This window comes from Bos indicus x Bos taurus, chromosome 10 (genome assembly GCF_003369695.1).
Source record: "Bos indicus x Bos taurus breed Angus x Brahman F1 hybrid chromosome 10, Bos_hybrid_MaternalHap_v2.0, whole genome shotgun sequence".
Lineage (NCBI taxonomy): Eukaryota > Metazoa > Chordata > Mammalia > Artiodactyla > Bovidae > Bos > Bos indicus x Bos taurus.
This window is the reverse complement of record NC_040085.1, coordinates 19,392,172-19,406,654: the sequence shown is the minus strand read 5'-3', so window position 1 is coordinate 19,406,654 and position 14,483 is coordinate 19,392,172. Positions and strand designations below refer to the sequence as shown.

At 42.0% G+C, this 14,483-nt stretch overlaps 1 gene segment (V, D, J or C); it reads left to right on the top strand.

Annotated features, from left to right (window-relative positions):
• The first annotated feature begins 539 nt into the window (after window positions 1-539).
• LOC113899572 lies at window positions 540-11,419 on the top strand. The segment is given in 4 exon segments: window positions 540-637; window positions 725-1,113; window positions 10,958-11,009; window positions 11,253-11,419. Coding segments are annotated over 4 exon segments (654 nt in total).
• The last annotated feature ends 3,064 nt before the right edge of the window (window positions 11,420-14,483 follow it).

The window sequence follows — 14,483 nt, the reverse complement described above, 5'->3', positions numbered from 1 at the left end:
ATCTTTACTGCTGAGTCACGAGTTAAGCCACTCAGCTGCTGCTGCTAAGTCGCTTTAGTCGTGTCCAACTCTGTGCGACCCCATAGACGGCAGCCCACCAGGCTCCGCCGTCCATGGGATTCTCCAGGCAAGAACACAGCAATGGGTTGCCATTTCCTTCTCCAATGCATGAAAGTGAAAAGCGAGAGTGAAATTGCTCAGTTGTGTCCGACTCTTAGCGACGCCATGGACTGCAGCCTACCAGACTCCTCCGTCCATGGGATTTTCCAGGCAAGAGTACTGGAGTGGGTTGCCATTGCCTTCTCCAAGCAGCTCAGCTGCTAGAAAGTCTCTAGAAAGTCTCCTGATTCTAAGTGGGCTCTAAGGGGCGCTGCACTGTGCGGTTTGTCTTGAGTGCAGGAGGTGCTGCAGTCTTTCTTCTCACGGAGGTTTGAGAGAAGAGCTTGCTCTACAGAGAAGATACAGGTGCCAGGAAGCACCAGGGGGCATTTGTAAAATGCTGTGCTCGTGGAGAACATACTCTCTGGGGTGGTGACATATCTCCAGCAAAGGTGAGCTGCAAAGGAGCCCTCATCCAGCTCAGCTTGAACCATGGCCTCTGCACGCATCTGGACACTTGGGTTTCTGTTTACACTCAGTGAGTGATGTTCCCTTCCCGTTTTCCACTTATATTACCCGCTTACATTCTTTTTCAGAAGCTTCACTGATGTGCGTTACTTTACAGGTGGGCTGAGAGCTCAGTCGGTGACTCAGCCAGAAGCTGAGGTCCGTGTCGCAGAAGGGGATCCAGTGACTGTGAAGTGCACCTATTCAGTTTCAGGGAGCCCTTATCTTTTCTGGTATGCCCAGTATCGCAATCAAAGTCTCCAGTTCCTTCTGAAATACATCGGAGGGGACAGGTTGGTTAAAGGCAACTACGGTTTTGAGGCTGAATTTAACAAGAGCCAAACCTCTTTCCACCTGAAGAAACCATCTGTTCAAGGGAGTGACTCTGCCTTGTACTTCTGTGCTGTGAGGGACACAGTGGTGGGGGCCGCAGGGAGAGCTGAATACAAACCCCTGAGCACAGAAAACCATGCTCCTGAAGCCTTAATGTCCCTCCACAAGGTGGCGGTGTGGCTCTGGGATTTGTCCTTCTTTATAACTTTTTTTTTTTTTTTTGGTAAAGCCACACAATTTGTTCATTGGACAAGTATATGTTGAAATAAATCCTGTGTGCCAGATACTCTGCTGAGCACTGATGATAAAGAGGTGAAAGAAACCATCCTTGATCTGCAGATGCCAGGTGTGATCCCAAACATTTGTGAACCCCTTTAGTTCTCACAACTCTTCTCATGAGCTTCACTTTGCCGATGAAGGCATTCAAGCTTAGAGAATTTATGTATCTTACTGAAGTCACAGAACTGCTCAACAGTAAATTGAAACCCAGGCAGCCTGCCTCTCAGGCATGTAGTCTAACCATTCCACTTCTCCTTAGCATATAGGCTGCTCTGGGCATGAGACAATTTCAACAGTGGTGTAGCCCTCATTCCCAAAATAGTCCCTGTTAATAAAAAGTGTTGGTTGTAGGAATGAAAAGTAAACTGATAATGCAAAACAGTTTGGTAAGTGCTCAGACAGAGAAGTGCATAAAATGCTATGTGACAAAAGGAAGTAGAGGTAATTTGACTCTGAAGGAAGAAGAGAGGAAGCAAGTGAGACAGAATGTGAGGAGGATTCAAAACAATGGAGGATTTAAGTATGTCGTAAGAACATGTAGGCCGATTATAGCTCCTGTGCTCACATCTTCTTACCTATACCCTTGTGAAGGACTGGACTCAATGTCTCTCTTTTTTCCTCTTTTCAACTTAGAACCTCCCAGGAAGGGCTCTGGTTGACTCAGTGTGAGCCAGATGCTGCTCCCTGGACAAGTTGTGGTGGCTACTAGGATTAGCCCAGCTTTGCTCTACATTTGACCAATTAATTAGTGGTGTCTGGGGGATGATTGTGCAAGAAATTAGCAGCTCCATTTTGAACCACATGATTCAAAGGAGTATATCCCAAAAGAAATTAATTTTTATGTAGAGACTTACATTTCTTTATTTTTTCCAAATGGATCGACATTCATAAGAACACTACTTATTTATTGAAAACGTCACACTTGCTCCATTGACTTGGGATACTGCATTTATAGTATACTAAATTCCTATATATACCCAGATCTACTTTTGAATTCTATTCTTGATGGGCATACCATAGCCCAACATGATTACAATCCCTGCAAAGGGCCATTCCTCGACTACCCCTTTGGCTTGGGTTGTGTATACACTGGTGGAATATATACATCAGGGAAGAAGGTCCTTGCAAGAAGCACATGCAGACCTTAAAAGTGGATCTGGGGAATCCTTGTGTGCAGGGAATCCTGGGATCTGAGTAACCAGAGCAAGATCTAGAAGAGATATATCCTTGACTCAGTGGACTTCTCAGAGGCAATGATGTGGAGGATGGCTAAGGAAGAGCCTTTTATAATGGAGGACTAGGGAAGGGACATTGTGTGCTCAGATCTATATTCCCCCCATTTACTGAGGTGGTGGCTGCTGCTGCTAAGTCCCTTCAGTCCTGTCTGACTCTGCGTGACCCTATGGACTGCAGCCTTTACCGGCTCCTCCATCCATGGGATTCTCTGGGCAAGAGTACTGGAGTGGGTTGCCATTACCTTCTCCAACTGAGGTGGCTAGGAGGGAGCAAATAAGTTTCATTAGAAGTTCTGTTGTGTCATTTGGTCCTGGTAATTGGCTTGTTTGACCTTGAGGAGGAAACTTAGCTTAGTATTCTTTTTTTCCTTTACTGGAAAAATGTTCTGGAAAATGTTTGTTATAACCAGGTAACTTTTAAGTAAAACCAGACATTCAATGGAGTTTTTATTTATAATATTCATTTTTATCCTCTCTTTTATCTCATTTTAAGGACGGTATGGAAAGAGGACTAAGCATAAATTATATTTTATGATTCTTCTTCTTAGTATGTCAGAGTGGATCAGCCATTTACAATCTATGTGCCTCATCTCCTAAATCATAAAATTGAGATAATTGGAAGGACTGTTGTGAGGATTGTTGTACATATGTGTTGGACCCTGAGTAGAAGTGGGTTTTGAGGGAGGCATAGCAATGAGAAACTTAGTCACTGCTATGGACTGAAGATGATGCTTTGAAAGTGCTTCACTCCATATGCCAGCAAATTTGGAAAACTCAGCAGTGGCCACAGGACTGGAAAAGGTCAGTTTTCATTCCCATCCCAAAGAACAGCAATGCCAAAGAATGCTCAAACTACTGCACAATTGCACAAATCTCACATGCTAGTAAAGTAATGCTCAAAATTCTCCAAGGCAGGCTTCAGCAATATGAGAACCATGAACTTCCAGACGTTCAAGCTGGTTTTAGAAAAGGCAGAGGAACCAGAGATCAAATTGCCAACATCTGCTGCATCATGGAAAAAGCAAGAGAATTCAGGAAAAACATCTATTTCTGCTTTATTGACTATGCCAAAGCCTTTGACTGTGTGGATCACAATAAACTGTGGAAAATTCTAAAAGAGATGGGAATACCAGACCACCTGACCTGCCTCTTGAGAAACCTGTATGCAGGTCAGGAAGCAACAGTTAGAACTGGACATGAAACAACAGACTGGTTCCAAAAGGAAAAGGAGTACGTCAAGGCTGTATATTGTCACCCTGCTTATTTAACTTCCATGCAGAGTACATCATGAGAAACGCTGGGCTAGAAATAACCTCAGATATGCAGATGACATGACCCTTATGGCAGAAGGTGAAGAAGAACTAAAGAGCCTCTTGAAGAAAGTGAAAGAGGAGAGTGAAAAAGTTGGCTTAAAGCTCAACATTCAGTAAACAAAGATCATGGCATCTGGTCACATCACTTCATGGGAAATAGATGGGGAAACATAGGAAACAGTGTCAGACTTAATTTTTTTTGGCTCCAAAGTCACAGCATATGGTGATTGCAGCCATGAAATTAAAAGATGCTTGCTCCTTGGAAGGAAAGTTCTGGCCAACCTAGACACCATACTAAAAAGCAGAGACAGTACTTTGTCAACAATGGTTCATGTAGTCAAGGCTATGGTTTTTCCAGTGGTCATGTATGGATGTGAGAGTTGGACTATAAAGAAAGCTGAGTGCTGAAGAATTGATGCTTTTGAACTGTAGTATTGGAGAAGAGTCTTGAGAGTCCCTTGGACTGCGAGGGGATCCAACCAGCATCCCAAAGAAGACCAGGCCTGGATGTTCATTGGAAGGACTTATGTTGAAGCTGGAACTCCAATACTTTGGCCACCTGATGTGAAGAGTTGGCTCATTGGAAAAGACTCTTATGCTGGGAGGGATTGGGGGCAGGAGGAGAAGTGGACGACAGAGGATGAGATGGCTGGATGGCATCACTGACTCAATGGATGTGAGTTTGAGTGAAATCGGGGAGTTGGTGATGGACAGGGAGGCCTGGTGTGCTGTGATTCATGGGGTCGCAAAGAGTCGGACACGACTGAGCGACTGATCTGAACTGAACTTATATTCCTGTGTTGACCCAGATCTCTTGAACACAGAAAAGGTTTTCAAAGGAGAATATATGTTATATAACATAATTATTAGTACCATATAGTTGTTTTCCAAGGCCACTGTGACAAAATGGGTGCCTTCAACAATAGAAATTTGTTGTCTTGAAGTAGAGAATCAAAGTCCATGATTAAGGTGACAGCAAGTCTGGTTCCTTCCAAGGGCTGTGAGAGAAGGATCTGTTTCAGGACCCTCTCCTTGGCTTGTAGATGGACAGGTTTCCTCTGTTCTCCTCACGTTGTTTTCCCTTTATTAGTCTCATCTCTGTGTCCAAATTTCCCTTTTTTATAAGGACACCAGTCATGTTGGATTAGAGTCCACCCACATCTCATTTTAACTTGATTATTTCTCTAAAGAACACTCTCTAAATAAAGTCACATTGTGAGATACTAGGGATTAGGTCTCCAACATATATTTTGAGTGGGTGGGGGAGGTGGGAAGAGACAAAATTCAGCCCGTAACAACACAATCATTAATGATTACTTTCATTCCTAAGGCTGCAGCATAGAAAAGCCTCTAATGTTCCTTCCTTTTGTTGTTTGATACAATAATAATTTCCTAAGTCATTTAGTAGATGGCAACAGAGAAAAATCAAGTTCTATTTGCTGTTCTGAAAAGTAGGATCATTGTTTTGGTCTTGTGATATTTCCTTTGTTAAACAGTTGTATTTATATAGAAATATGTCATTTAAAAAGAACTTTATTATGGAAGTTCTTTATTAAGTCAAATTAATTAATTAACCTCCACAATTGATTAATTAATCTACATAATCTCTTATAGAAGTGAAGAAACTGCTTCTTAGTAAATAAGTGATTTGCATAAAATCGCACAAATATCACATCCAGAAAATTGCTCGCAACTGGTTTGTCTGGATCCTCATTCAGAATGTTTCCCATTGCCTCAAATAGACCCCATGGTCTACGTGATCAAGTGAAACTATTGGCTTCTACCTTTAACAAAGAAATATGATGGGCGGCCCATAAATTTCATGGTGGACAGGGAGGCCTGGCGTGCTGCGATTCATGGGGTCGCAAAGAGTCAGACAGGACTGAGCGACTGAACTGAACTGAACTGAATTGAGGCCTACTGACTCCTGTGAAACATTTCTTCTGTCCAAGTATATTTACCACATGGGGTCGCTGTTGCAACGAGCTGATTCTAAAATGTGACCCTTTTAGGTTACTTCTGTACAAGGTATTCTAGCATATTTAACCCCCTCATAAATCTTTCTTCTCCACGTGGTACTGAAGGGAAGGTGATGATTCCGTTCTTGGTATTTCATATATACTGTGTCAAAATGGTACTAGAAGTCATCAGCACTCATTGATCTTTTCCATGGGAAAATGAAAAAGTTGCTTACTTAGAATACTTTCAATAATTTTAGACCTGGAAGAAGTGTTCCCCAAATATTTTCTAGTGATTTTCCTTTCCCATATTATATGAGCAAAGGACTCAACATACCACTACTTTTCCCACATTAATGTGAGTATTTAACGTGTATGGATTATTGCAATTGGCTGATTCAACTAACATTAAGATATCTTTTGGATTTGGCTCTTTTTCAGAGTTAAAAAAATTCTTTCTGTTACTGTTACTGAGTTTATATTGGGTGTGTATATATACATATATATATATATATTTTTTTTTTTTTTTTTTTCAATCTGTGGGATCTTAGTTCCCCACCCATACACCCTGCAATGGAAACTTGGAGTCCTGACCACTGGACTGCTAGGGGATTCTCTACTGGATATTTCTTGAAGGAAGAGTGAATGATCCTTATATACATTAAAAATAGTCACATATACTATAATTCCTACACAAGTGCTTTCTACTGGTCATGGTTCTTTCCATGTGGTTTAGAAAAGAAGGAAAGGAATGGGAAGCAATTCCAGTTTACCACTGACTGTTTACAACAGGCTGACTCTGAAGTAGGTGTTAGTGTCCCAGTTTTACAGATGAAGAAACTGAGGCTCCAAGGAGAGAGTTGCCCTAGGTCACAAGGTGCAAGAGCTGGGATTTGGATTTAGGTCTGTCTTGACTCTGAACTTGTGCCTTTTCTTCTTCTCCTCCACTTCCTATTTTGGTGACTGATTCCACATAAAATGTCTTTTCCTAGCCAGTCAGTTGGAGAAGGCAATGGCAACCCACTCCAGTACTCTTGCCTGGAAAATCCCATGGATAGAGGAGCCTTGTAGGCTGCAGTCCATGGGGTCGCTAGGAGTTGGACACGACTGAGCGACTTCACTTTCACTTTTCACCTTCATGCATTGGAGAAGGAAATGGCAACCCACTCCAGTAGGGTGGAGAATCCCAGGGACAGCGGAGCCTGGTGAGCTGCTGTCTATGGGGTTGCACAGAGTGGGACACGACTCAAGCGACTTAGCAGCAGCAGCAGCTAGTCAGTAGGGACTAGTGAGGGGTCTGCTTCTCTGTTTAATATCTGTTACCCCACACCCGAGGCCAGGGGTGGTGGCTGGGAGGACCAACCCCACATCCAAGAAGCGGTGGCTGCGTGGGCCCAGGAGGGCTTAGAGGAGCTATCCCACATTGAAGGTCAGGAAGGGCGGTGGTGAGGAGATACCCCTCGTTCAAGGTAACGAGCAGTGGCTGAACTTTGCTGGAGCAGCTGTGAAGAGATACCCTGATCCCAAGGTAAGAGAAACCCAAGTAAGACAGTAGGTGTCACAAGAGGGCATCAAAGGGCAGACACACTGAAACCATACTCACAGGAAACTAGTCAATCTAATCACACTAGGACCACAGCCTTGTCTAACTCAATGAAACTAAGCCATGCCCGTGGGGCAACCCAAGATGGGCGGGCCATGGTGGAGAGATCTGACGGAATGCGGTCCACTGGAGAAGGGAATGGCAAACCACTTCAGTATTCTTGCCTTGAGAACCCCATGAACAGTATGAAAAGGCAAAATGATAGCATACTGAAAGAGGAACTCCCCAGGTCAGTAGGTGCCCAATATGCTACTGGAGATCAGTGGAGAAATAACTCCAGAAAGAATGAAGGGAAGGAGCCAAAGCAAAAACGATACCCAGCTGTGGATGTGACTGGTGACAGAAGCAAGGTCTGAGGCTGTAAAGAGCAATATTGCATAGGAACCTGGAATGTCAGGTCCATGAATCAAGGCAAATTGGAAGTGGTCAATCGGGAGATGGCAAGAGTGAATGTTGACATTCTAGGAATCAGCGAACTGAAATGGACTGCAATGGTTGAATTTAACTCAGATGACCATTATATCTACTACTGCAGACAGGAATCCCTCAGAAGAAATGGAGTAGCCATCATGGTCAACAAAAGAGTCCATAAGGCAGTATTTGGATGCAATCTCAAAAACGACAGAATGATCTCTGTTCGTTTCCAAGGCAAACCATTCAATATCACAGTAATCCAAGTCTATGCCCCAACCAGTAACACTGAAGAAGCTGAAGTTGAACGGTTCTATGAAGACCTACAAGATCTTTTAGAACTAACATCCTCAAAAGATGTTCTTTTCATTATAGGGGTTGGAATGCAAAAGTAGGAAGTCAAGAAACACCTAGATTAATAGGTAAATTTGGGCTTTGAGTACAGAATGGAGCGGGACAAAGGCTAATAGAGTTTTGCCAAGAAAATGCACTGGTCCTAGCAAACACCCTCTTCAACAACACAAGAGAAGACTCTATACATGCACATCAGCAGGTGGTCAACACCGAGATCAGATTGATTATATTCTTTGCAGCCAAAGATGGAGAAGCTCTATACAGTCAGCAAAAACAAGACCGGGAGCTGTTTGTGGCTCAGATCATGAACTCCTTATTGCCAAATTCAGACTGAAATTGAAGAAAGGAGGGAATACCACTAGACCATTCAGGTATGACCTAAATCAAATCCCTTATGATTATTCAGTGGCAGTGAGAAATAGATTTAAGGGCCTAGATCAGACAGACAGAGTGCCTGATGAACTATGGATGGAGGTTCGTGACATTGTACAGGAGACAAGGATCAAGACCACCCCATGGAAAAGAAATGCAGAAAAGTAAAATGGCTGTCTGAGGAGGCCTTACAAATAGCTGTGAAAAGAAGAGAAGTGAAAAGCAAAGGAGAAAAGGAAAGATATAAGCATCTGAATGCAGAGTTCCAAAGAATAGCAAGGACAGATAAGAAGCCTTCCTCAGCCATCAATGCAAAGAAATAGAGGAAAACAACAGAATGGGAAAGACTCGAGATCTCTTCAAGAAAATTAGAGATACTAAGGGAACATTTCATGAAAGATGGGCTGGATAAAGGACAGAAATGGTATGGACCTAACAGAAGCAGAAGATATTAAGAAGAGGTGGCAAGAATACACAGAAGAACTGTATAAATAGAGCTTCATGCCCCAGATAATCACGATGTTGTGAGCACTCACTTAGAGCCAGACATCCTGGAATGTGAAGTCAAGTGGGCTTTAGAAAGAATCAGTATGATCAAAGCAGGTGGAGGTGATGGAATTCCAGTTGAGCTATTTCAAATCCTGGAAGATGATGCTGTGAAAGTGCTGCACTAAACATGCCAGCAAATTTGGAAAACTCAGCATTGACCACAGGATTGGAAAAGGCCAGTTTTCATTCCAGTGCCAAAGAAAGGCAATGCCAAAGAATGCTCAAACTACCGCACAATTGCACTCATCTCACATGCTAGTAAGGTAATAATGTTCACAATTCTGCAAGCCAGGCTTCAGCAATATGTGAACAGTGAACTTCCGGATGTTCAAGCTGGTTTTAGAAAAGACAGAAGAACCAGAGATCAAATTGCCAACATCCGCTGCATCATGGAAAAAGCAAGAGAGTTCCAGAAAAACATCTATTTTTGATTTATTGACTATGCCAAAGCCTTTAACTGTGTGGATCACAATAAAATGTGGAAATTCTTTCCTGACCTGGGAGACTAGTAAAAAAAGATAGAAAAGGAAATGAATAAAACAACCATTTTAGGATGAGGAAAGGAAACATTCCACTCTATGGAAGTGTATTTTAAATAACCACTCACCTGACTGAGGAACATCTTTTGTTAACCAGAAGGCTTTCTAAGAAGGTGATTATTTCGTCTCTATAGTCTTCATATCCCTATGGATATTGAATAAAGGAGAGGAATTTGAAGAAAAGCAAAGGGCAAAAACACCTCTTCAGGTTGTGAGAAGCCATGAAGACCTCGGAGGCTGCGTGGGACATGACCTTCCATCAGTTCCCATGGAGCCCACTAGGCGGCGCTGGTGCACATATAAATGCTACTGTATGAAACTTGAATGGCCACAGATCTTCTGTTCTCTTCTTTTTCAAATAAAATCCCATTAAAATCTGTATAAAACCCTCAACTAGAACTACTAAGCCCTCATTAGTAACAGATGGGACAGCTTCAGGCAATAAAATGAAGATAGGTACTATCCAAAAGCCTGGAATGTGGGAAAGCTGGGTTCGATCCCTGGGTTGGGAAGATCCCTCGGAGAAGGGAATGGCTACCTACTCCAGTATTCTTGCCTGGAGAATTCCATGGACTGTATAGTCCATGGGGTCACAAAGAGCTGGACACGACTGACTGACCACTTTCACTATCCAATAAAGGTCATCTCCAGATGCAATTTTGGGTCTTTGTAGACGCAGTTTCTTTTGGTTACAGAAAAATATAAGTGAGATTTTCCTTCCATACTTATTCCAGAGATCATCTCTGATGCGGAGTCAAACTTTGGTGAATATTGTAATTTACATTGTAATTTTTGTGCCTTAAAAATATGCATTGCTCATCTACCACGGGCACTAAGATTTCATGATCATTATTTTGAATATATTAGCATAGCATTATATTACATGTGATAAGTTCAGCGTACCTATTTGTGTGAACCTATCACTCTAGTTTGAATGACGAATCAGTCTCCTCCCATCTATGTGAGATTCTTTCTGGCACCATAAATGAAGGAAGCAAACTTCTTAAATGCTTAGTGCCTTCTTAAATGCACAGCTGTGGTGACCTCTGAGAGGATGTGTGTGTGCTCAGTTGCTAAGTCCTGTCTGACTCTTTGTAACCCCATGGACTTGTAGCCTGCCACGCTCCTCTTTACATGGGATTTTCCAGGCAAGAATACTGGAGTTGGTTGCCATTTCCTCCTCCAGGGCATCTCCTTTTTAAGACTCCCTACTCAAAACAAAGTACAGAGATGTTATTAAATAGCCTCAGAACTGTAGTGATTCTTCTTGGTTCACAGATTCTGACTGATGATGTCATGACACAGAAGAAAATGCAAAACAGGCAGCCTATAATCAGCTTCCTGTTAGTGTCACACTTGAGGCAACTGGCCTGAGACCAGCTGCATTTTGGCCATGGCTTTGCAGAGCACTCTGGAAGCAGTGTGGCTGGGTGTCCTCCTCAGCTCTCTCTGGAAGGGTGAGTAAGCGTTTTCACCATCTTGTCTTGGAAAAATATATGTCTTTGTTTTAAAATTTGTTTTAAATTTCAAAGTCACCACCTTTTTTTTTGTTGTTTGTTTGTTTCCTATAGTTGCAGAGAGCAAGGAGCAAGTACTTCAGTCTCCCACTGTGGTCTCTTTGGAGGGAGCTGTGGCAGAAATTTCCTGTAATCACTCTGTATCCGATGTTTATGACTTCTTCTGGTACCTTCACTTCCCAGGATTTGCACCAAGACTCCTCATTAAGGGCTCAAAGCCTTCTCAACAGGGACGCTACAACATGACATATGAGAGGTTCTCTTCATCACTGCTCATCCTCCAGGTGCAGACGGCAGATGCAGGGGTTTACTATTGTGCTCTGATGTACACAGAAGCAGGGCATCCATGAAGAGCTGAACAGAAACAAGGAGAGGTCACAGCATTTGCAGGATGTGGAAGAAAGATGGTCAATAACTGCTTCCCCTCCTACTCCCAATTCAGCATTCCCCCAAGCTTTTCCATTTGACTATCAGAAAAAACATTTGAGTCCAAACACTATATATAATGGGCTTCCCTTGTAGCTCAGCTTGTAATGAGCCTGCAATGCAGGAGACCCTGGTTTGATTCCTGGGTCAGGAAGATTCCCTAAAGAAGGGTTAGGGTACCAACTCCAGTATTCTTGGGCTTCCCTGGTGGCTCAGATGGTAAAGAATCTCCCTGCAATGCAGGAGACCTGGGTTCAGTCCCTGGGCTGGTAAGATTCCCTGGAGCAGAACTCCAATACTCTTTCCTGGAGAATCCTCATGGACAGAGGCACCTGGAGGGTTACAGTCCATGGGGTCACAAAGAGTTGACTGAGTAAATAAGCACAGCACAGCACAACACTATATTTACTTTTAGTATATATAAGTTTTTACTGAGTGTTTCGATAATGGTTCTGTGAATTCATGTTTAAAATTGTCTTTTGGATAACTGAAACAATTTTGATCTCTTTCTTTTGAAATATGCCTGGATTATTTTTGCTTTCTCTTGTGAAATGGCTGATTCTTTACCACTGCACCACCACTGTCTTAAAAAAAAAATTCCCGCAAAGAGAATGAAGCTGGCTGATAATATTTAAAATGCAAATGCAGAAATCAAGGAGAAAATAGCAGAAAGGAAGTCATGTCCACTCTGCTATTTTCTTCTTGCTTTCTGCATTTTAAATATTATCTGCCAGCTTCACTGTTTGTGGGAATTTTTTAAGACACAGGTGGCGCAGTGGTAAAGAATCTGCCTGCCAATGCAGGAGACGTGGGTTCAATTCCTGGGTCAGGAAGATGCCTTGGAGTAGGAAATAATAACCTGCTCCAGTATTCTTATCTGGAAATTCCATCGACAGAGGAGCCTGGAGGGATATAGTCCATGGAGTTACACACACATTTTGTAAAGTGTACTTTAGTTAACATTCAATAGTATAATTAGCTGAAAGGGAACAAATGACTGAATAGCTACTACCAACAGCCCTGAGTTTGAAACCTGAATCCTTCTCAGGATATTTTACTTATTACAATTTGATATATACACTAAGTGAGGATGCCAGTGTCAATTAGTATATGAAATATTAGTAAAACTCAATCTTATTCCACATTTTTAAACTTAAATACAGTATAAGTTGTAATATATACTCCCCAATCCTTGTTAAATTATCTTTGTCTTTTTACCCAGACCTTTCCTTCCCACTTTAGAGACTAAAGTCCTAGGATAGATCAGTGATTCCCAATTTTTTTTTTTTTTTTTTTTTTTTATCAGAAGTCTCTGGAGTTTCTTTAAAAGAGTAGATTTTTTTCTCCCCTGCATTCCAGAGTAACTGAATCATAGTTTGCAGGGATGAGACCCAGAAGTCTGTATTTTCTATAAATGTCTCTCTGGCAATTCTATTGCTCATCTAAGTTTAATGTGAGAATCCCAGACTCAGGAGCCCAGGTCTTGAGGCTTTAGCCACTGTTCTCTACTTTTGTGTGTGTGCTAAGTTGCTTCAGTTGAGTCAACTCTTTGAGACACTAGGGATGTAGCCTGCCAGGCTCTTCTGTCCATGGGATTCTCCAGGCAAGAATACTGGAGCGGGTTGCTGTGCCCTCCTCCAGGGGATCTTCCTGACACAGGGATCAAAACTGTGTCTCTTATGTCTCCTGCATTGGCAGAGCGCCACCACTAGCGCCACCTGGGAAGCCCATTCTCTGCTTCTAGTAACGTCCACATTGCGTACACATATAAATTGATATATGTTTGTGCCACTTCTTTAGGCATATTCTGTTTTGGATTATTGCTTGTTTAAAACTGTTAATCTCACCTTTTCAGCAAATGAAATGTCTGTACATGAGCCACGTGTGCATCTTCTCCATGAGTTCCGCACATGTGCTCTTCCTGTTCCACAAACGGTGAATAAGCACACGGCCCCTCGTTGCTTTGGCAAGCAAGAAGAGACAGAGAATTCCTTTCGTTCTTATAGGATGTTCCTTTCAGTTCATTGAGGAGTGACATATTGAAAACCCTACCTTTTATGTTGGTGTTTTGATTCTATTGTTTAAACTGTCAACAACTAGTCTTACCAGATTTTTTCCAGCTTTTGTAGAACACTAAAGGTGTTCTTACCCAAAGGGGAAGTGGGACAAGAATGAAATAAAAGAAGGGGAAAATACAGCTGATGAGAGAGCATTTATGAAGAAGAGAGCTCAGTGACAGCACAGTGTTAAAAGCATCATGAAGCTCTCAGTTCGATGGTGACTTGTGAAACATTCACAGGAGAGTAAAATTCCCTGTACTCCCAAATCCTGGAAGTTTGTATGTGTATAGAAATTTCCATTTTTTTTTGAGATTTACTTCTCATAAAAAGATTCCTGGTTGAGAAAGCTATTGTAAGGCTCCTGAGACTAAAGATGCCCGGCAGGACTGAGACTAAACATGGAGAGTCCAATGCAGTGGGCACAGAGCTGTCCAAGGTGTCCCTAGATTGATCTGCTCTGCCTGCTGCTGGTCATATCCACATTGCTGCTAAGGTTTTCTTGGGGTCAGTAGCTCATTCAGTTCTTTAAATGTCTGAGGACCTCCTAGAAGCAATGATCTAGGGGCTGCTTTGATGAAGTGGCACATACATATGAAGTCAGTATTTGGTATACACCCAGTTAAAAGATAGCCTCTGAACGTAAGTAGCACATAAGAATATGATTGTATAACTTTATTAGAATAATGAAATTACTTTCCAATATTGTAAGGTATTTTAAAAAAGTAAATGATCAAAATTGAAATTCTCAACATGATTTATGCTTTTACAGTCAGAAAAGTATGGGTTAAATCTTTGTTCCTTTTCTTTAAGGATGGCTTGAATAATCGAATATTCCTGAACTCTTAATATTTTCATCTCTAAAATATTAGGAGGAAAAATAAGTCAAGAAATGTAATGGGCTTAACATTATGCTCACAATAGACATTTC